Source organism: Coniosporium apollinis, assembly GCF_000281105.1.
Source record: "Coniosporium apollinis CBS 100218 chromosome Unknown supercont1.20, whole genome shotgun sequence".
NCBI classification, from domain to species: domain Eukaryota; kingdom Fungi; phylum Ascomycota; class Dothideomycetes; genus Coniosporium; species Coniosporium apollinis.
This window is the reverse complement of record NW_006913282.1, coordinates 349,623-371,271: the sequence shown is the minus strand read 5'-3', so window position 1 is coordinate 371,271 and position 21,649 is coordinate 349,623. Positions and strand designations below refer to the sequence as shown.

General features: G+C 56.3%; 8 protein-coding genes across 8 annotated transcripts; 4 read left to right on the top strand and 4 right to left on the bottom strand.

The window, feature by feature from the left end:
* Positions 1-149: 149 nt before the first annotated feature.
* W97_04611 (uncharacterized protein) lies at positions 150-737 on the bottom strand (the record flags this gene model as incomplete). The annotated part of the gene is made up of 1 exon (XM_007782500.1): positions 150-737. The coding sequence occupies one exon, from the start codon at positions 735-737 to the stop codon at positions 150-152; it is 588 nt and encodes a 195-aa protein (XP_007780690.1).
* Positions 738-1,027: 290 nt separating this feature from the next.
* Positions 1,028-1,909, top strand: W97_04610 (uncharacterized protein; the record flags this gene model as incomplete). Its single annotated transcript, XM_007782499.1, has 1 exon — positions 1,028-1,909. One exon carries the CDS (start codon positions 1,028-1,030, stop codon positions 1,907-1,909), a length of 882 nt encoding a protein of 293 aa, XP_007780689.1.
* A 254-nt stretch (positions 1,910-2,163) lies between these two features.
* On the bottom strand, positions 2,164-4,701 carry W97_04609 (uncharacterized protein; the record flags this gene model as incomplete). Its single annotated transcript, XM_007782498.1, has 1 exon — positions 2,164-4,701. One exon carries the CDS (start codon positions 4,699-4,701, stop codon positions 2,164-2,166), a length of 2,538 nt encoding a protein of 845 aa, XP_007780688.1.
* Positions 4,702-6,153: 1,452 nt separating this feature from the next.
* Positions 6,154-7,282, bottom strand: W97_04608 (3-hydroxybutyryl-CoA dehydrogenase; the record flags this gene model as incomplete). The annotated part of the gene is made up of 4 exons (XM_007782497.1): positions 6,154-6,750; positions 6,812-6,945; positions 6,999-7,098; positions 7,151-7,282. The coding sequence occupies 4 exons, from the start codon at positions 7,280-7,282 to the stop codon at positions 6,154-6,156; spliced, it is 963 nt and encodes a 320-aa protein (XP_007780687.1).
* Positions 7,283-7,541: 259 nt separating this feature from the next.
* On the top strand, positions 7,542-11,175 carry W97_04607 (uncharacterized protein; the record flags this gene model as incomplete). The annotated part of the gene is made up of 3 exons (XM_007782496.1): positions 7,542-7,616; positions 7,667-7,904; positions 7,952-11,175. 3 exons carry the CDS (start codon positions 7,542-7,544, stop codon positions 11,173-11,175), a joined length of 3,537 nt encoding a protein of 1,178 aa, XP_007780686.1.
* A 1,576-nt stretch (positions 11,176-12,751) lies between these two features.
* W97_04606 (uncharacterized protein) lies at positions 12,752-14,325 on the top strand (the record flags this gene model as incomplete). Its single annotated transcript, XM_007782495.1, has 3 exons — positions 12,752-13,627; positions 13,721-13,957; positions 14,077-14,325. The coding sequence occupies 3 exons, from the start codon at positions 12,752-12,754 to the stop codon at positions 14,323-14,325; spliced, it is 1,362 nt and encodes a 453-aa protein (XP_007780685.1).
* Positions 14,326-14,804: 479 nt separating this feature from the next.
* On the bottom strand, positions 14,805-16,644 carry W97_04605 (uncharacterized protein; the record flags this gene model as incomplete). Its single annotated transcript, XM_007782494.1, has 4 exons — positions 14,805-15,566; positions 15,873-16,311; positions 16,360-16,447; positions 16,503-16,644. 4 exons carry the CDS (start codon positions 16,642-16,644, stop codon positions 14,805-14,807), a joined length of 1,431 nt encoding a protein of 476 aa, XP_007780684.1.
* Positions 16,645-18,335: 1,691 nt separating this feature from the next.
* W97_04604 (beta-glucosidase L) lies at positions 18,336-20,638 on the top strand (the record flags this gene model as incomplete). The annotated part of the gene is made up of 2 exons (XM_007782493.1): positions 18,336-20,121; positions 20,187-20,638. The coding sequence occupies 2 exons, from the start codon at positions 18,336-18,338 to the stop codon at positions 20,636-20,638; spliced, it is 2,238 nt and encodes a 745-aa protein (XP_007780683.1).
* Positions 20,639-21,649: the final 1,011 nt, after the last annotated feature.

Genomic DNA, 21,649 nt, shown 5'->3' with positions numbered 1-21,649 from the left:
TTGGTTTGGTGTAATATTACCGGTGTCCACACATACATTTGCAACTCTATACCGTCTAAACAGAACCCGCAGTAAACGCCGATCCAGTGCATGCCTTTGTCTGCAAAGCCAGCGGCCCACATCAGCCGCACACCCACTCCATTGCCCCCTCACAACTTCGGCCTCGCCTCCACAAACAACGCCTCCGCACTCGCAAACACCAACCCCCTCCCATCCTCCAGCCTAGCCCAAAACCACCTCTTCCGCCCCTCTACCTTCTCCACCCCCGCCCTCGCCAGCACCACTCCCGGCGTCATCAGCGGCGCCTTGTAGCTAATATTCAGATACGCGGTAAAGAAGTTGATTCCCGTCTCCGTCTCCTTGCTCCTCGCCTCCTTGGGTCTAAACCGCATATTAATAGCCAGCAGCAAGCCGACAGCTTCATCCAGCAGCGTAGCCACGAGCCCGCCGTGCGCGGTGTGTGGGTACCCGTTGAGCCCGTCGCCGAGGTCGAGCAGGATGCGTACTTCGCGGATGGGGGGGTCGGAGGTGGGGTCTGGAGCGGTGTGCTGAGGGAGACACCCGCGGATGGTTCGGGGGGACTGGAGGGTTTCCGCGAAGAAGGAGTCTTCGGTTGAGGGTTTGGGGGTGCGTGAGGAGGTTGGCACGATCGTCCAGGAGGCGTCGGAGAGGAGGGATGCGCACCAGGGGAGGTGGGTGAAGTGAGAGGGGGGAGTGAGGGAGTGGGGGAAGCTCATTCTGAGGGCGGTAAGGTAAGGACTGGTTGGGTTGGAATCAGGGCATGGTGGTGGGGTTTGAGGGTGAGATGCGACGGTGAGATTATTTGGGCGCCGAGGCTGGGCGGAAGGTTCGTCGGTTCGGGGTTTGCGGCGATAAGAGAGACGCGTATCGATAAGCCCCACATGCAATTGAGATACTGGGCAGACTTCAACTTTTGTGTATCAACCCTCGAGCAACCTTAGCTCAACCATCACGTCCCTAGCCGTTAACCTCCAGCACAGCTAAATTCTTACCACCACCCCTCGCAATGGCCGACCTCGACCTCCCCCAAATCCGCGACCACCTCATCACCCTTGCCCACCGCGCTGGCACCATGATAACCACCGCCCACCCTACGACTGGCACATCAGGCTCCAAAAAGAACACCGCCGACCTCGTCACCGAGACCGACCGCGCCGTCGAGACCATGATCAGTACCTCCCTCCGTGCGAGCTATCCCACCTTTGCCTTTATGGGCGAAGAGACCTACGCTCCCGGCGACACCCTCACAGCCTCCCCAACCTTCATCGTGGACCCGATCGACGGGACCACAAACTTCGTGCACGGGTACCCGTACGTCAGTATCTCTCTGGGACTGGCGGTAGAGAAAGTGCCGGTGGTGGGGGTGGTGTATAACCCGTTTACGCGGCAGCTGTATAGTGCTGTGAAGGGCGAGGGCGCCTATCTCCACGATACGGACGGGGAGGGTAGGACGCGATTACCACTCCGCAACCCCACGCCCTTGTCGCTAGCCAACGCCCTCGTAGCCGTGGAGTGGGGCAGCGACCGCCACGGCAACGACCTCGCCGTCAAATCCGACACTTTTCGGCGGCTGTGCGCGACGAGGGAAGAGGGCGGAGGCATGGTGCACGGGCTGCGGTCGTTCGGGTCCGCGGCGCTGAACCTGTGCGCGGTGGCGAGTGGGAGTATCGATGCGTATTGGGAGGCCGGGTGCTGGGCGTGGGATGTGTGTGCTGGGTGGGTTGTGTTGAGGGAGGCGGGGGGCGTGATGGTGGATGCGAATCCGGGGAATTGGGAGCCGAGGGTTGAGGAGAGGAGATATCTTGCTGTTAGGGCGGGGGAGGGGCAGAGGGGGTTTGTTGAGGAGTTTTGGAGTAAGGTGGAGGGGAGGTTTGAGGTTGGTGTGTGAGGTGGAGCTGCGGGTTGCTAGCACCTCGACCTGTGCAGGCGTTACAAACGAGCCTTCGGCTATGAATGCATGACAACTTAGACACGTAGATCAAGGCGCTGGCGCCTGCCCAATGGGTATAGATGTCTGTCCTCGAGCTCCACGTTGCGTCGCATCGTTCGTATACAGAATCTCGACATAGCGATACGACACATCCCCACGCAGCTCGGTCACTCAATTGGATTGACGACCTCCACAACTCACAAGGCCTTCACTTAGGCCTCCGTCGGCCTCCGCCTGGATATCCCCCTCTTGAATCTCGCTCTCGACGCGGCCCTCCTCGTCCCACTCGGCTTCTCTACCGACATAGGCATCGTCGTGGCGCCATTCAGCCTCGCAACATCCTCCTTATGCGCTCTTCTCCTATCCGCTCTCCTCATATCAATAATCTCCTGGCTCAGATGCCCAAATCCGTTTCTCCGCTTAAAGCACGTCTCCATGAGCGCATTCGCATCGATCAGCCGTCGCGGAATATTTTGAACGACCTGGAAGATCTCCATATGGTCGTTCACAGCGCGTATGTCCAATTCGCCCATCTTAAAGACCGCGAGCGCGATGCGGAAGAGTGTCTTGGAGCCCTCGTAGAAGAACGAGTCCCAGACGCGGAGGACAGTCTCGATGGGTAGGTTGCCGACGAAGCAAGACATGAACCAGGCCGTCGTGGCTAGCGAGACCGTGGGCAGGCGCGCTTTAGAGACTGAGATATGGCCCCGATAGCTGGTTGTTGCGGCGGTCTCTGCAACGTCATCGATCTTGGCCCAGATGGCGGGCATAGACTCCTGTATGCAGCTCATGAGCACGCCGATGTCTACGTTAGCTTCGAGCACACGTGCGTGCGAGCCGGGAAGATGCTCGTTCGTGATGATGTTGAGCATGATAAAGGCTTTCTCCTCGTCTTCGTCGAGGAAGATGAGTAGCAGGCCGGCAAGGAAGTTCAGAGACTGACAATAGCCGATGTGGGGATTATGGATGGCGAATGCCTGCAGGACACGGCGGAGCGAGCGGAGTATTGCTGTTTCTGGCTCGAACGACGAATGATGCGAATCGACTCCGGTTACTGCGGAGTCGCGGGCGGAGACGGGATCTGGTTTGAACCGAATGTTGTCTGGGAAAGATCGGTGGAGGTCACGTTCGATATGCTCTCCATCCTGGTCTTTGAGCTTGCCTTGGGTGACCTGTTCGATGAGCTCCCAGTACAAGCCCTCATTTCTAGCCAGTCGAGCAGGACCTCCGGCATACCAGAACCACGCAGCACCGCGCCACTCCGGCGGTATGCCTTTGCGGATGTAGCGCTTGATTTTGTCCGATTTTGGTGGGAACTTTGTGGGGTTCTCAGTCGGCAGATGGTGTTGCTTCATGAGCTGCTCCCATTTCTTCCGCCGTCTTCCTAGGTAATCTGTGTATGGCCCGTTCCATGCGTCGTAATGCTCTTCCGTAATGTACGTGGTGATCTTCTTGAATCCGTAGCGGTCTCTAGGCACCGGCCCAGCGGTTTTTACAAGATTGGGGGTAGTCGATGTACGATGCTTTGAGATTGTCTCCGTAGAGTTTCGGACGCATTGCGGTATCACCTGGCGTGCATCTTCTTTCGGAAGGGTATCAGCTTTGAAGCACCCGCTTTCCATACGGCTCGTTGAGCGCCCGCGTGGCTCCGCAAGGGGAGTCTCCGCGTCGGCTCCGCTCGAAAGGTGAATTTGGGAAAAGTAACCTTCGTCGCTTGGTGCGCGGACCTTGTCGACAGGCTGATCATTATCGTCGTCACCAAAGCCGTCGGCATACATGCCAATGGCGTCTTCGACGCTCATGCCTTCGCTATCCGATCCCTCGTAATGAGTGAAGCCGCCGCAAAGGTCTTCGTTGAAGCTGTGACTCGTCACGACACTGCTGCGCTCGGTTTCACTGGCATCTATGAAGCCGGAGGACCCGTACGTCTCTGCGGATCGTATACTTGCGCGTACTTCATCAGGAGGTGCCTCTAGTGGAGGCAGAGGATGCCACTCTAGCGGTGAGCGCGAGGTATCCCCTGGACAAGTGGCTCGGTCGGGATGGTTCGGAGTAGGCTCGCCATGTTCCTTCTTCGATCTCGTGCTGCTAAGATCTGGTATAGATATGGCCGCCCTCAATGGTAATGACGGCTGCTGTTCTGCGGAGCTGTCGTGTGAAGAGAGACTTGCACCCCGCTCTCTATGGAGTGATGACTTCCTTGGGGGAAACCTAGTCGGTGAGTCCGCGTTCTCATGCGCAGGCAACGCAGGTTTTGGAAGTGCGCTATTTGTAACGCCCTCCGAATCGTTGAGGGCTATTGCAGCTCTCTCCGACACTAAACCGCCGGCCAGAGGCAGCTTCGGTGATGATTGCTCTGCCTTTGGAAAACGGCCTTCATTTAATGGCGAGTGTTTCTGCCGTAGACGTTGCGTAGATTGCTTACGCAATGGCAGGTAGGGCAGCGGCATTGGTATAGGTTTGTGCCGGCCAGAAGACTCTGGGGCGGTATCCCAGTTTGTGCCGCCGAATCCTCCCCCGAGCATATGGTCTGGATGGATTGGTCGTATAGGCGCGGCGGAGGAAGCCTTTGAGGATACTGAAGTGGCTGGAGATCTCGGATGGGAGGACGCGGGAGAGATGCGGTCGAGGTCGGTCGTTGCGACGTGGGTCTGCGCCAAAGCAGTGTCGATATGGAGCTTCCTTCCGAGACAACTCCCGTCGCCATTTCCCACGCATTGGGGTTCTCGCTCATGCTGGCTGGCAGTCATCACGCTTGAGGCCCCTGGACGACTGCTCCGCAAACTCTTTGCGGCGGTGCAAACGCAGTGTTTCGCCCTTTGACGCGTCTCTTGGTGTCCAACCGCCTCTCATCCGTGGCTCCCGAAGCGGTTTTACTCCTGGGTGTGGTTGTTGTTTCGGCAGGCAAGCAAGCTAGGTCAACAACGGTCATGAAGGGAGGCTGGGCGGCTATGCGGAGGTGCGGAGGTCTGCGGGCTATACAGCGCGAATCGGGAGGGGCAATGGTAGCGAGCGTGAGGTCTCGAAAAGCGTCAAGGCGAGAGGAAACGGATAGGAGTTTCGGCGACAGCAGGTCACGGACTAGGGTCAGTTGTTTTTATTTCCGTTTTGCAGAGCTCATGTCTCTCGTATAGGTGCTCAGTCGTATGGTAAATCTCCGAAGTAATACCGAGCCTGAGAAGATCACTGTGGAGGCGGGAGAACATGTCATGTCAATTTCGCATACCAAGTCGGCGGGACGCCTAACAACGAAGCCGTTGAAACAACCGCGACACTAGGCCTTTGACGTGATGGCCTCCTTGTCCGTGCCTTGACGGCTGCCGCTGCCGCGAGCAAGCTGCCTGTGACAATCACAGCCAGACCTGGTTTTTGGAGACAAGATTAAGATGAAACACAGCCGTGCGGTCAGCAAGGCGTGAGGAAAGGAGCGCTGGTTGCTTGTGCTGTCTCCCTTAGGCTGAGCTGTAATCACCTACTGCAGCCACGGCAGGACACCCTATACCAAAGTTGGGATAGACCAGTTTATCAAACTCGACAGCTGCTGTGCGAGTAGCGCGGTGACGGAGCCTGGGTAAGGCTAGCTGAGCACCGAATTTTGACACCTTTGAGAAGGAGGCTGATGATTCGGCACATGATGCTGAGGGAGAGACGGAGGACAGTAGTGCGTAGCATGGAAAGACTTCAGCTTCCAACTTGCAGAGAATGCAAGTAGAATAGCGAACATCGCTGTCACAGGAAACGATTTGAGGGGCTTCTGTTGTAGCCTAAGAGGCTCCGATTTTCAGCCTCCTTAAGGAAGTTGTGGAGTTTGAAAGACCCAAAGAGCGTTAGCAAAAGGGATCGCTTGCAGCAAAAATTGACATGGTAATTAGGGGTGGGTCACCAAGTCTTGTGTATACAACCGTGAAGACGAGCAGTGGTGCTACGATAGATTTCCATGTACCGGATTGGGCCATGTTAATACATCGGCTTCAGTAGACAGCCCACTCCATTGGTAAAAGCAGATCTTCCACGCCTGGGTTTACTTCCACATTCTGCGGATTCAAAGTTTTAGGGCTCACCATAAGGTATTCTACAGTCGGCGACTGGAATGACCAGGCGTCTCTGGCGCTTTCAACCAAAGCCCGGGCTCCCCAGTGGTACCGCTGCAGCAAGAGTTCGTTTCCGAGTAGACAGCATCAAGGCGCAGAACCGCGTTGGTTCTAATAATCGTAGAACCCCTTCCCACTCTTTTTGCCTAGCCAGCCAGCATCCACCATTTTCCGTAGTAACACCGCCGGCCGGTACTTGCTATCCCCCGTCTCTCCATACAGCACATTCATAATCGCCAAACACGTATCGATACCGATAAAGTCTGCAAGCTGCAGCGGGCCCATGGGCACATTCGTCCCGTTCTTCATGATGTTGTCAATGTCCTCTTTCGCTCCTACCCCTGTCTCGAGACAGATGATCGCCTCGTTGATATAGGGCATCAGGATCCGATTTGCAAGGAAGCCTGGTGAGTCGGCACTCCGCGACGGGATTTTGCCCATGCGCTTGCAAAACTCGATTGCAGTGTCCACGGTCTCTTCAGATGTCTGTAGCCCGGTAATGATTTCTACGCCCTTTTGTACAGGCACCGGGTTCATGAAGTGGGTGCTGATGACGCGCGAGGCGGCCGAAAGGTCTGTGGGGTCTTTCGTGGTTGAAGCCGCTATGCGAGTGATTGATATGGAGGATGTGTTCGTTGCGAGGATGGCGTGGGAAGGGCAGATCCGTGCGAGCTGGGAGAAGATTTTGGTCTTGAGGTCTAGTATTTCCTGCGTGGACATCGATTTAGCCGAATGAAGGGATGCATCAACGCAGCGATGGAATGCATACCGGTACGGCCTCTATTACGAAGTCCACATCCGAGAGGTCGTCCATTTGCGTGCTGGGCTTGAGCCGCTCGCGGGCCGCAGTGGCATCTTCCCTAGACAGCCGCTGTTTTGATACATCCTTCTCTAGCAGCTTGTCTGTAGCAATTCATTAGCCAGTTTATCACATCATGCCGTTGCAATGGTCGCACCGGCGAATTTGAGGCCCTTGTCTATTGATGCTTGCGAGGTATCTATGAGCGTGACTGGGACTTGAGCCCTCTGCGCCGCTACCAAAGCAATGCCTAGACCCTGGACTTAGTCAATTATCTGTAAATCAACGCATGCACTCTCGACAACCAACCATTTGACCTGCCCCGATCACTCCAAGCTTCTTTACCTCCGCTGCTGCTACAACCGGCGTAGAGCTGAATTGACGGCGCTGCACTGCGCCTGCGCGCCGCCAGACCTGCTTCGAGGCGGCGGAGAAAGACATGACTGCTGCTTGAGAAAATTTCCCGCAGGTTGAAAGCAGCGTACAGGATTGAAGGTTTCAGTTGCTGGTTGTGCTGGTATACTTCCGCCGTCTTAAGCCGAACAAGATGCCGCTGCTGCCGAGGTTCAGATTCAAGGGTTGACCGCCTTTCACATGGCCGGCAGAATGGCGCGTCGCGCCGTCGCGTCTTCCGCCAATGTCGCGTTCAGCTGGGCAACCTCAACTTCAATCTATACAACTACAATCGCATTGAGCCACGATGAGCCTCGACGAGTGGGTCACGCCCACAGTAGACCCAGAGGTCCGCGCATTCGTGTACAGTATCGTCTCTGCTGTAAGCCAACCATTGAACTCACAATCGAACGAACGCTAACCAATTCGCAGATCGGAGGCACCAGCGCGGACGAAGATGGCACATACGTGTTGGGAGATGATGCGCTTGCATGCTTGAAGGATGTTAGGAGATGGATTAAGGGATTCGATCAGAAGCAGAACAGATTCGACGTCCAACGATGTCTGGCAGAAGCGAACTTCGCGAAGGGGGATCTTCTAGAGATCATGGCTAAATGGCCGGAAAACTCAATGGAGGATCCGCTAAAGTACAAGGTGCTTCTGGCATGCCGTACGTGCTCTGTCTGTAGAGAAGTGCGCAATTGCTGACAGGCGTAGTGGAGCTTCTCGGACTATTAACTTGGCCGGTGGAGGTCGAAGAGACGCAGATGAGGGTACACCACCATCGCCATTTACCATACCTCCACTTAGCACAGGCGGGATACAAGAGAGACATCCTCCACCACGACAGGGCGAATGTCCTCGAGAGAGCAGTCCGCCTGGCGCTCCCCGCCATGGCCGTACCAAGAAAAGAACGGGAACCGCGCGACGACGGTGTCATTCGAATCGCCCTCTACTTTATTCGCAACGTTGCCATGATATCGGTTCCTGCCAACGCCGCCTACGATGGAGATGAAGCGGAGATCTCTCGTTCTGCAACAATCAGCACGTTTCACGCACAAAACGTCTTCCAGCTACTCCTGACTGTAGCATCCAGCATGGGCGACGAGTTCGTAGAGCAAGACGTCATCCTCCTCGAAATCCTGTTCCACCTGTTGAAGGGCGTGGATGTAGAAAGATTGTTCATGGAGGAAGAAGCGCGGACAAAGGCAAACACTCAAGACCTGCGGGAGCTGATGCAAAAGGAGAAGGCCATGCTGTCAGGCTACGCGCGGCATGCACCGACAAGGCACAATCGGTTCGGCACCATGATCTGGGTTAAGCGAGCGGACGAGAGAGTATCAACCGTCTCAGGTCAGACATTTCTGGGTAAAGATCAGAAAATCATGGAGCAAATGGATGGGTCGAAGAAATGGAACAAACCCAGGTTGAGAAACCGCAATGTAGAAGAGGACGAGCGGAAAGACTTTGATATAAAAGTCCACCTGGACGCACCGGCCCGCAAGCAGCTTCGGTCCTTCGTCGAGGAATTTCTAGACTCATCGTTCAACCCGCTATTCACCCATCTCCGGAGAGCTATCGAGCGAGAAGCCCATCGTGTAGAAGGGGTACACTCGATGCAATATTTCTATCTCATCTCCTGGTTTCTCCAAGCAGAGTGCGCTCGAAGACGTCAAATCCAGAAGAACGCCGCCTCCAGACAAGCCTCAACACCAGCGAATTCCGACGACGAGAGTTTTGCCCTAATTGCTGGTGTGATGGACCAGGAAACCTTTGTCCTCCTCAACCGCTTCATGCAAAGCAGCCAAGACGACAAGTCGTGGCAAGACCTCAACGCCGGCATGAAGTGCTTCACGCAAATCCTGCTCTCCGTGCAAGAAATGTCCGAGTCCAGTGTTGAAGATGATCAAGACATTGCAGAGAACATCCAGAACCGCATCTTCTACGAAGAAACGACGCATGATCGCATCCTGTATATCCTGCGGAACTACAAAGATCAAGGGTTTGGCTACCTCGACGCGTGCACCGAACTGTCTCACGTGTTCCTGCGCATGCTGGAGAGGTACTCAAAGCAGAACGTCGACCTACAAGTCCGTTCTCGACGACGCGCACGCAGGAAGAAGAACGCTGATGCGCAAGCTAACGGAGAGGCAAATGCTGATGAAGAGCATGCGGAAGAGGCAGAAGAAGTAGCGGACGTGCAGAGGACGTCCACAGAGCGCAAGTTTGACTTCGCCCGGTTCTCCTCCAAGTTCTCGACACAGGCTTGCGTGAACACCTTCGTAGCGTTCACGAAGTACTATCGTGATTTAAGCAATGATCAGCTCAAGCGCGCACACCGTTTCTTCTACCGTGTCGCCTTCAAGCAAGACCTCGCGATGATCCTCTACCGAGTGGATATCCTACACCTCTTCAACAAGATGATCAAGGGGCCCGAGGGGTTGAGCACAGAGATGTCAATCTTCCAGGACTGGCAGGAGCTCGTGCGGCAGCTGTTCAGAAAAGTCACCAAGAAGGTGCAGGAAAGACCGGAGCTGATGGTCGAGATGCTCTTCAGCAAGATCCCTAACACGATGTTCTACCTCGAGCATGGGTACGAGAGGGAGCTACAAACAAGGACGCCGCGAGCACCTGCCGAGCTAGAAGTTAAGCCGGGCATGGAGAGGAAAGACCAAATCGGCGTCGCCGTCTCCGTTCTCGTCAACCAAAACAAGAGCGACGCGCTCGCCTGGATCAAGAACATCCTTACCTCAGCAGTAGACGAGCGTCAGGCCTGGGAAGCAGAAGCCGAAGCGCGAAAAGCCACATCCTCAGCCCTCGAACCTCCTAACGCGCCCGAGTCTCCTACCGAGCAGGCCGCAGCCCCCAACCCCCCCTCCATCCTCCTCAAACCCGATACTGAAGCCCGCCGCACCGCCCTCTTCAAAGACAACAAACTGCGCCTCCTCCTCACCCTCCTCGGTTTCGAGCGGCTCGGCCTCGACGACGACCCCGCCGCCTCCTGGATCATTCCCTCGGACCTTACCGCCGCGACGCTGACAGAGAACCTCGACCTGATCCGCAGATTCGAATTCGACCCCCCCGTCTACGAGGACGGCAAATCTGCTGAAGACTTCCTACGCAGCAAAGCGGCTGCTGCGCGACGACGTGCTGCGTACGATGACGACAGCGACGGCGATGGCGCGTCGGCCGGGGAGGAGGAGATCCTGTTCCCCGCTGGTGGTCCGACGAACAGACGGTCAGAGGCGCTGGAGGCGTTGAAGAGCAAACGGCGCCGACTACGGCATAAGGGTGACGAGGAGCCAGATGAGGCGGAGAAGGAGCGACGGGCTGAGGCGAGGCGGAAAGCGGACGAGGAGAAGAGGAGGAAGATTAAGAGTGAGCTTATGGTGCACGAGTCTGATGACGAGACGGATGAGGAACGGGATAAGGAGTTCTTTGCTAAGGAAGAGGAGAGGAGGAGGAATGCTGGAAGGAGTATCCTTAAGGCGCTTTCTTCGGGAAAGACGGGTGAGGAGGTCTTGGGGAAGAGGAAGAGGAAGGCGAGGAGGGAGGTGGAGAAGGGGAGTAGGAAGAAGAAGCAGCACAAGAGCCTGTTCTCGGACCCCGAAGACAGTGATGAAACAGGTGGGAGAAGCGCATCCGCAGCGCCCAGCGCGGCTTCCTCCCCAGAGCCCGCAACACGAATTGAATCAGACAGCGATGAAGACGCTGAGATGACTGACACGCCAGTCTCGTCCCAGCAGCCTGCGCCGACGCGGGCTGGTCGACGCGATTCCCCTGCCGGGCTGTCAAGGGAGCCGCTGGCGGCCAAATCCGCAAATGTGGATGTCGTTGTACCGGATGCTGATTCTGAAGATTCTGAAGATGTACCGATCCAGAAGCCGGTGGTGAGGAGGAATGTGAGAGCGGGCTTTGTCATTGATAGCGATTCCGAATGAGGCGTTTTCTGGGCTGGTACTGAGTGACCGAGCCTCATACGGTAGAGCGTTTGGCGTACCTGGCGTTTGTAATGTAGTGTGAGCGGATACCCAAAATATTGGTACTTTACGACTGCGTTCTTTGTCGCCATCCTTAACAGGCGGTGAAGCTCTATAATGGATATGTCAAATACGGGTATCGGGTTAGATTGATGCAGAATGAACTGATTCAGATCGTCGAGACGTTGCATTCACCTGATCAGCGGAGTAGATGGTTTCAGTAAGGCAGAGACTTGCTTCTCTAGAGAAGACAGTTGAACCTTGCTAAGTGAGATTACCCTATGTTGAAGACAGTGTACATAGTGACTATCGGGCATCCCAGGCGAATTCGATGTTTGCTACCGGACGGCGTTCATAGCCTCTACCAACAGAACAATATAGCAAATGAAAGCGGTGACGTGGAATATGAACGTGGCGGAGTCTAACGGTCCCTTGTGACGCTTGTCAGTATAGTCGGGAGATGAAGGTGCTTGCATGGAAGGGCTTGGTTGATTCATGGCATATTACGAATTCTACAAGAAATGGAATAGATTGACATCTTCTTCAAACTAGCATTGGCAACACGGAAGACGTGCAATCGGGCTTGTAGTGGAGCCGAGTGTACGGTCTACACGCGTGGATACTCCTTAAAGTCCTCAAGGAGCTAGATCAGCGGCAATGTGACACGGACAGTCCTTCACGCTCATGCAGCTGGACCGCTGGTGAAGGCTGCAGATGGATGAAGGAACATATGTGCGGAATATATATCGTGAGCCATCGGTTAGGAGCGGCGACGACCGCTCAGAGAGTAAACAGGACCTGAAGCCCATGAAACGAAACGGCGTCCAAGAGATTTCCGAGTCACGATGCATAATCAGCTCAATATGCATCACGGCTCTGTGGTCTTCTACATTTAAGATTCTTTTGTCAGCTCACGCGTTATGTGGAAGAGACTCTGAGTGACATCGTTCACATGTTATTGTCGTTGTCGTCGTCGTCGTGACTTCCTCTTCTGCTCAATCACCACCAAACCGCCCGCGAACATCAACTTCACTCCTCTTTACGCTTTCGCGCACAATGCACTACCAACGTTTCGTGGAAGATGCCTAGCAATCGTGAGCACTCTGCTTTCCACGCAATTCGCGCCAAGTGGGAGGCGGCTCACACCCAGGAAGACGACAAGGAGAACAGGATCCCAGCATCAAGCAACATGCCCGGTCGTTTGCATGCTCCAGAAAAACATGAGCATGACGCAGCATCGCACAAAGTCCGCCGCTTCAGCTCCATCACCTCTCTCGCAAGTCCGCTAAACCCATTTAATCGTCGACGCCAGTCTACAATTGCTCTCCAGTCCGAAGCCTCCTCCACTACAGCGCTGCTGACCTCAGAGTCCTCATCTTCTTTGCAGCAGCAGCAGCATCAGAGAAACAGCCGCCGTTCGTCTCTGATTCCGCTTCCTAACTTCAAAACACCGCCGCCCTCTCCGTTTGAAGATTCTCATGCACCGTTACGATGCGCCGAGAAGCCGAAGCAAACGCAGCTCCCGCGAAGTCATACGATGAGCAACGTACCCACGCTCGGAGTACCCCGCGGCCCTGGTGAGAGCAGTCTACCCTCCTCGCAATCATCCGTCACAATCCGTCCGAGCCGGATCCCTACTCCTGTCGGTGCCACCAGCGAACGTCGCAGAAGCGCCAGATATGTCGGGGCAGGAAAGGCCTTCGCGCAGCTCGGTGTTCCAACTCACCTCCAACGCTCCACTACACAACCAAACCTGCATGTCGCGCACGGAGGAAGCACCTCCAATCTGCCGAGGAAAGCCGTATTCAAGGAAGAGTTTGAGTTTGCGGCACGAAGAAACCCATGGAAGGCTGGGACGTTGGAAAGCGAGATGGGCGAGACTAGTCATAGAAGATCATCAAGAAAAGAGAAGGAGAACGTGGACATCTGCCGGCCGCTACCAAAGCCATGGGAGTCGCCCGCACACAGCAGCGTCACTGCTTCTTCCAGCACCTACAGCAGCCACTCATCCTCGCTCGGCTCAAGCTGGTCACGACTTGAAAGACCAGTCACGCCCATCAAAGAAACCTGGTACGAGCACCTCGCCGTCACCAACGAACAGAATGCGGCAACACCCAGAGCGCACCCGAACACACTCAAGGAGCAGCAGACACCAGTAACGGTACAGCGATGGAAGGGCGACCGCCCACGTCCGAGCCTCCCGAGACTGTCTTCGGGCCACTCAATAACGCAACACCAGCTACTCCAACCGCTGAGTCCTCCGCTGCCTCGCACGCCGGGTACCTTTGCTGCTATCGACCATCTCAGCGCTAAGCTCGTTAACAACTCTCGGGGGGTGCGCAGGTCATCAGAGCTCAGTCCGACCAGCGAACGCAGCACGCCGTCCAAAGCGTCTTTACTGTTGAGGCGGCAGGTACGACCACCCTCTTTCCCACAGGCACCCGAAATTCCCTCAAGGCTCTGAGTGGTCTTAGCACCGTCCTGCTGACATGTCTTCGCCCCACAGGTCACCCAAGCCCAACCAAACGGCTACTGGGCCGGCCGCTTCACGACGCTGCACGACCAGCTCCTGGACGCCTCGCGCGACTGCACCGAGCCTGCGCCTGAGTACACGTACGATCCGATCACCGACGTCACGGTCCCGAAGAAGGCCGCACCTGGCGCTGAAGAGCGACGCGCGCGGAAGGTGTTCGAGCAGCTGTACGAGGTCTGCATCACGGACGAGGCGAGGAGTAGTTTGTGCGTGAGTCTTTCCCAGCGCCGCCTTTCGCCGATCATCGGTTTGTCGCTGTTGTTATGCCGTGTGCTTTCCCGCTTTTGGCCCCCCTGGATATTTGCGACCATTTCTTAACAGCCACGCAGCTCTTCGCGCGCACCTACGGCCGCATCCACAACATGCCGTCGATACTGTGGTCGAGCCTCTCGTCGGCCAAACCGAAAGCAGAGGATAAAGACGTCACGCCATCGCCGACCGCGTCGCTGATGACGGAGAACAAGAAGCCGGGAGATATGGGGCCGCCGCGGAAGATGTCGTTCATGGAGCGGCTGATGGGGAAGAACCGGAAGTCGAGCGGGCAGTCGTTGGGGTTCGAGAAGAGCAATGGGAGATAGATCGGCGTGTTCGGAGAGCGTTGGTGGAGGCACTGTGGTGTGATATAGCGGGGGTAGATCTGAGGGGGGCGGCATTGTTGGGCGCATGAGGTGGTGAATGGACCACGGGCGATGTCCTAGGATGCCGTGAAAATTCGACTGTAGCGCCTACTCGACCTGGCTGTATTAAGAAGGGTCTCACCGCATATTCAGGTAGCAGATGGATCCGTGTGCTGTGTCTCAAATCAACTGTTCATCTCCGCTCCACTTGTTGTTTACAGATGAAAAGGAGGCTAAGAAACACACCCGGGTACTCAATGGAATCCAATCAATGCCATCCCAGCGCCCTGTCATGCCCGCCTTGCCATTTCCCATTCGATCCCGAACGCCTATGGCCCCTCGCAGACCAGACCAGCCCGCCGAAGAGCGCTCGGCTGGAGCTCCATACAGCCTCCAGTGCCTAACCCAGTCCCCGAATTTTTCAAGCCCATCACAAGCGCTTACGCCCGCGCCGCCCTCCTGTTAGACATAAAGCTCCTAATCTGCTCGATCCGATTAACAAAAAAGCACCTCTTCGCATCACTCTTCCAAACCAGCAGCCCGACCGTCTCGGCATACTCGACCGTATCGCGATACTCGGCCTCGGTCGCAAACTCAATCATCATGTACCCGCTCGTCGTCGTCATCCTATCGCCCTCAATCTGCCACAGCCGGATCTGATCGACGACCGTGGGCGGCAGGACGGGCGTGCTCTTCAGCATCTGCGGATGCGCGTGCGCGGCCAGATACGAGATTATCTGGTCGGCCGTGATGCCCTGCGCGATGGCGCGCTGGACCGAGGTTTTGGTTAGACGGCCCGTGACCATGTTCGGGAAGAGCATCGTCAGCCGCGTGAAGAGGGCCAGCACGCTGATCTGCAGCATGCTTTCCGTATAGGCGTAGAGGCGGTAGTTGGTCTCCACGATGATGTAGCCCTTGCTCGCGGCGCCGGAGCCGCCGGCGAGGCCGGTGTCGAAGGTGGGGGTCGGCGCCGCGGCGCTGCTGTGCAGGGCGGAGGCGTCGGAGGTTAGGGTCGTGGCGAGACGGGTTGGGTAGAAGATGGGGGTCTTGAGGGAGGGTCGGTAGATTATGCCGAAGTCGCCGAGGTCGTCGAGCATTTGCTTCTGGGTCGAGGAGAGGTTCGCGGTTGAGTAGCCTTGGCCCAGCTCGAGGCTGCCGAGCATGAAGATGAAGGAGAGGATGTCTACGCTGTCCATCTTGAGCTAGTGGAGACTGTTAGCGGTTGTGTGGGTTGCGGGTGCTGGAAGCGCGATGCTTGCAGAAGAGGGGTCGGGCTGTGCTGATTGACGCAAACCATTAGTTCTTAATGGAATGATGGCTTAGAGTTGAAGACGAAGACTTCAGATCAAGAAAAACTCATAGCCGTCTTAATAATGCTCCCCTCAAATGACTCCGTGGCGACATGCCACAGCCGCTTTGTCAGGAAACGTTGGAGTGCTCCCAGTCATGCCTAACATCTTTCCTAGTAACACATCACTTACATCAGGAGAAGACGAACTAGCGCTTACCAATTCTGGAGCTCGATTCAGATAAACGATCAGAAGGCTCCATACCTGCGCATTCACCTCCTGCAAGAGAAAGGTAAAGCCAGTTTGTGTGATGCGGCCTCTTTTATCGACAAAATTGCCGAGTTCGAGCAGCGACTTTGTGGCGTCGCTGATATGCGATTGCCCTTCCACCCCAACGGTGGTGCTGCCAACCATGTAATAAAGTATGTCTTCCCACTGTCTCCTGGCATGGTCATCGAGGGTCTTGACATCAACAACGTCGTTCCCAGGGGGCCTGCAAGGCACGCCGAACGACTTGTGCTCTCCGCTGCCAGTCAGGGCCTGTCGCAGGGATTTTGCAAAGGCCTTCCCGAGGATGTATGCGCGGGGCCCCTGGGCTTGCAGCGAGGTCGACATGATGTGCAAGCTCGTCAAAACAAGCAGCGCCTGCTCTTTCTCGCTGCAAGCACATTAGCTGTGCTCTTGCAGGATCGTGGTGCGGGCATACGCGACGGCGTCTGGGCGGATCCAGGCATCGAGGTCGGAGGCTAGGAAAGGGTTTGGCATGTAGAGCATCGCCATGACAATCGTTTTCGCTAGACGAATAGGTTAGTACGGCTCCTGCGAGAACATCGAATGCTACCCGCTCACCCAGATGTGGCAGCATGCGCCGGAAGACAGCTAACGCTGTGGATGGTTGCCGGTATAGTTGCTCCAGCTTGGTCCCAGGAAAGCCTTGGAGCACCTCAAGCGCCTGGGGGTTGGCCGTCATCGTATCTGATGAGGCGTTCATGTTCGCGATATGCTACCTCGGTATCATCGTCGGCGGTTGCGATAACATGGCGTGCGCAGCAGAGTGTTCCAAAGTTGATAGAAGGTTGGCTTAGGTAAAGCGGGAGGCTGCGGCGGGAAGGCTTGGCGTCCGCCCTCCTTGCCAGCGGAATGTCTTCTGGAAGATCATGCGGAGGGGATCCCTGTGATGGAGGGACGATGCAGGCGGTGAGTAACGGCCAAACTCCAAAGTCCGAGGGGGCGGTCCGTGGCACACGGACGATTGCCTGACGCCTGTCTTTAGGTCCGAGGCTCATGTTGTCAGAATCCGGCGTAGTTACTGCACCGCAGCACGAGTGCATCACAACCCCACAGGCCCCGATGATCCCCCTCCAAGAGCTCAACCCCACGGTGGGGCATGCACGTTTACACCATCATACATCAAGGTAGTGTATACAGTACCGTTAGAAAGCGGCCGAGGATAACCCAAGCGCAGAGGGCTGAAGTGAGCAAGACTCGGGCGAAGTACCTAGGTACCTACCTAGTCGCCGCCACCGCCTCCTCTCTTACAGGATTGCGGAAAAGATTCGGCAGCAACTAAGCTACTTCATCTGAGCCTAAGATTGGAGGTGGATGTTAGTGTTTTCTAGAAGTTCGCCCGCGGCGCTTCTCCCGGTCGATCGCGGCCAGTTCCTGTCTCCTGGGAGCCCCGGAATGGCAAAACGTGGTTCCAGAGGTGGGCACCGACATCCCAAGCTTCACGTTACCTTCCACTGCAGGTTAGATGGGGTTTCACGATGGTCACAACAGGCAGGTAGGTACAGAGCTTCCATCCTTGTTCTACAGCTGCCCGTACTCGTACTCGGTGTTCCACGTCTCTTCATTCGAACACTTCACAGGACGACGAGTTGGTCAGGTGTGCACATGCTTCTCATTGTTTCCGTCCTGCAGCGTGCGCTGAGGAGTCGCCGAGCCTGCACCCCTCTGAAATAGGTCATGCCCCATCAGTCTGCTGCTCTACTGTGCCTAGCGATGGTTTTCGTGCCAACTCCGAGTTTTCGTACCCAAGTCGAGTCCGGTCGCAGTCATCTCTAAAGCGTGATGCAAGGGTTGGCCGGTCTCGCGGCTAGCAGCATCCAACACCACGCGCACGTCCCTTACGCCCGGCACGAGACCATGTCAGGCAGCTTAATCCGTTCTCCGGATCCCCAGTGCCAACAACCACCAAAACCTGGGGATGCTACCTAGGTATCGGAGATGTTAGGTGCTCCTGCAACTGACTGCCCCACGGGCTATCGTGAGTCTAGCATCGGACTCAGCTCAATCCGTTGTAGTTGGTGACACCCAAATCTCCGTCCATACAGATCGCTGCCCTCCAAGGAGCGACTTCGCACGCGTTAATGGCGGTCATGAGCTGCTCGAGCCCCATCCTATCTCCGAGATGAATGCATTGCAGGGTCGTGAACATGGTTGTGAAGCTGATCGTCCATGTTCACTAGTCTAGCACCGTCACATGGGCGTTCAGGTACCTCATAGAGTGCTTCACGATGCAATATATCACTAAGAAGCAATTCACAAGGTGGCACTTCACTAGGAGCCCGCGTGATACCCCGCGTGATGACTTTATAAGAAGACGCCCCTTCCTGAGCCACTCCACTTTCATCCTTCCTTCCTCAGACATTCCTTTCTCAAACATTCCTTCCAGCCGCAACAATGTTGGGAGCGCTTCTTCTTCCTCTTCTCGCAGCGGGGTTCACCGAAGCCCGTGATTCATGGGAGCGGGCGAACGAGCGAGCTGGTCGAGCTCTCTCAGGGCTGTCTCTTGAGCAGAAAGTCGGCATTGTCACCGGTGTTGGATGGACCAAGGGCCCATGCGTTGGCAACACCAGCCCTGTTCCATCCATCGGCTATCCGTCCCTCTGCCTGCAGGATGGTCCTCTCGGCATCCGATTCGCAAAGGGAGTCACCGCCTTCCCAGCTGGCATTCAGGCTGGATCAACATGGGACATCAACCTGATCCGCGAACGTGGAAAGGCCATGGGTGAAGAGGCTCGGGGCCTGGGCATTCACGTGCTGCTGGCGCCGGTCGCTGGTCCTCTTGGAAAGATCGCCCGTGGAGGCAGGAACTGGGAAGGTTTCGCAGCGGACCCGTATCTGTCCGGCATCGCCATGAAAGAAACTATCGACGGCATCCAGAGCGTTGGTGTCCAGGCCTGCGCCAAGCACTGGATCGGCAATGAGCAAGAACTCCGCCGCGAAACGATCAGCTCAGATATCAAGGACCGGGAGTTGCACGAGCTTTACATGTGGCCTTTCGTCGATGCAATCAAGGCTGATGTGGCATCCGTTATGTGCTCTTACAACAAGGTCAACGGGACTTGGGCATGTGACAGTGACGACGTCAACAACAGGCTCCTGAAGAACGAGCTTGGATACCGTGGCTACGTCTTGAGCGACTGGAATGCACAGCACTCCACCGTCCAGAGCGCCAACGGCGGTCTCGACATGACTATGCCGGGTACTGATTTCAACCAACCTCCAGGCAGCATCTATTGGGGACCAAACCTGACAGCCGCAGTCCGGGCCGGCGAGGTACCAGAGGCTCGTGTCAACGATATGGTTCGGAGAATCCTTGCACAGTGGTACGCCCTAGACCAGGACCGCGGCTACCCTGCAACGACCATCAACTCGTGGAACCTTACCGCAGGCGGCCCAGATGTTCAAGGAAACCACAAGAACATTGCCAGGACCGTCGCTCGTGATGGCATCGTCCTCCTCAAGAACGACAACAACGCCCTCCCTCTCAAGAAGCCCAGCAGCTTGGCGATCATCGGAGAAGACGCTATTGTCAACCCAGCTGGCCCGAACGCCTGCCCCGACCGCGGCTGCAACACCGGCACTCTGGCTATGGGCTGGGGCTCCGGCACTGCTGACTTCCCGTACCTCGTTGACCCTGTCAGTGCGATCTCCAGGCGAGCAGCCGCTGATGGCACGACGCTCGCTACCAGCACCACCAACGACCAAGCTGCTGGCGCCAGTGCCGCCGCCGCTGCTTCAACCGCCATGGTCTTCATCAATGCTGACAGCGGAGAGGGCTACATCACCGTCGAAGGCAATGCCGGCGACCGTATCAATCTCGACCCGTGGCACTCTGGCAATGAACTCGTCGCTGCCATCGCTGCTGTTGGAAAGCCCACCATCGTCGTCATCCACAGCGTCGGGCCGATCATTCTTGAGAGCATCCTCGCACAGCAGAATGTCGTTGCCATCGTCTGGGCCGGTCTTCCGGGCCAGGAGAGCGGCAATGCGCTCGTCGATGTTCTGTACGGCGATGTCAACCCTAGCGGCAAGCTGCCCTACACCATCGCCAAGTCCGAGTCCGACTACCCGACCATCGTGGATGCGCCCAACGACCCCTTCACTGAGGGCCTGTACATCGACTACCGCCGCTTCGATGCCCTCAACATCGCGCCGCGCTACGAGTTCGGTTTCGGAATGTGTAAGTCCCAACTTCTCCACCACTCCATTCCTGCATGAACATCCCAGCTAACCCACACCTCACAGCATACACGACCTTCGGCTTCAAAGGCCTCGACATCTCCTCGCGCTCCGCCCGTGGCGGCAACGGCTACGGCAACCGCAACAGCTCCGGCATCGCCGCCGGCCCCGCGACCGGCCGACGCGGCCCCGGCGGTCGCCAGGACCTCTTCGACATCGTGGCCACCGTTACCGCAACCGTGACCAACACGGGCCGCGTTCAGGGCGCCGAGGTCGCGCAGCTGTACATCAGCCTACCGTCGTCCGCACCGGAGACCCCGCCGCGCCAGCTCCGTGGCTTCGTGAAGCTGAACCTTCGCCCGGGCCAGAGCAGGAAGGCAACGTTTGAGCTTAGGCGACGCGATCTCAGCTTCTGGGACGTCGCGCTCCAGGAGTGGGTCGTGCCGAGGGGTAACTTTGGGGTCCAGGTTGGGGCCAGCTCCAGAGATGCGAGGTTGACTGGGACGATTACCGTTTAGGTCGATTGCATTGGGAGGGAAGACTTGAATGATGGAGAAGGCACGGTTAAGGTGCTAGGATATCTTGCATGACATGGCGCGCTTGCAACGCGGGTTTGGGATATGGGGATGACCATCTGATTCGGTGGAGATAGTTCTCAAGTAGAGACAGTCAACATCCTCAACACGTATCTCTTCTACATGACTCCTCCGTGATACAGACACTCGTGTTTCTGAAGTGCTTCTGACAACTTCAATCATCTCGGTAACATGTGAAGGGCATCGTCGATATCCTGACACTACGAGATGGCGAAGCTGCGAGGCTGCTCTGTCCCCTAGGCCGTGAAGGTGCAGCTGGAATCCGGTGACCGCTTGCATGCCGAGAAGTTTCTCAATGTCCGTATTTCTATAGAGGGCAACAGCTGTGGGTAAGATCACCGGATAATGCAGCATCGTCGTCCACAAGAACGGTTCCGGATATTGGACATCCGCAAATAATGCCTTGGAGATGGCGGCTGCTGTACAACACTCGTATGGCATGAAGGCGGAGAAAATGACAAGCAATACCTCGGAGCGAGAGTACCCTTGATAGATTATATTACGTTTGCCCGTTCTTCAGTCGGAGTCTTGCTGAACCCCGAGGTCTGCCTGAGGTTGAGATGTGGTACTCGAGTACTTTAGTTGTTGCAAGTGCTTGGCTTCCACCCCATGCGCTGGCGGAACGCTTCCCGCGCACCAGTGGTCGAAAATCTCCGCTTAGCTAAACCTCTACCTCAGCTCGAGCGTAGAAATTGAGTTCAAAGATCAGACATAGATATGCCCGCTCTCAAGTTTGTGCGGTCGGTAAGCAGTGACTATCCAGAATGCAATTGCAGTGCACTGAGCCTCTCCACAGGTTTGGGAATCCTTTAGAGCCAACTCTGGGCTGGAACCGAGGTGATATACCTCACATCTGATCAAGTATATGGTTAATTTCCTTACCGATGGGGATGTCTTTAGGCTGCTGGACGGTGTAAGTAAGCAAACGTCCCA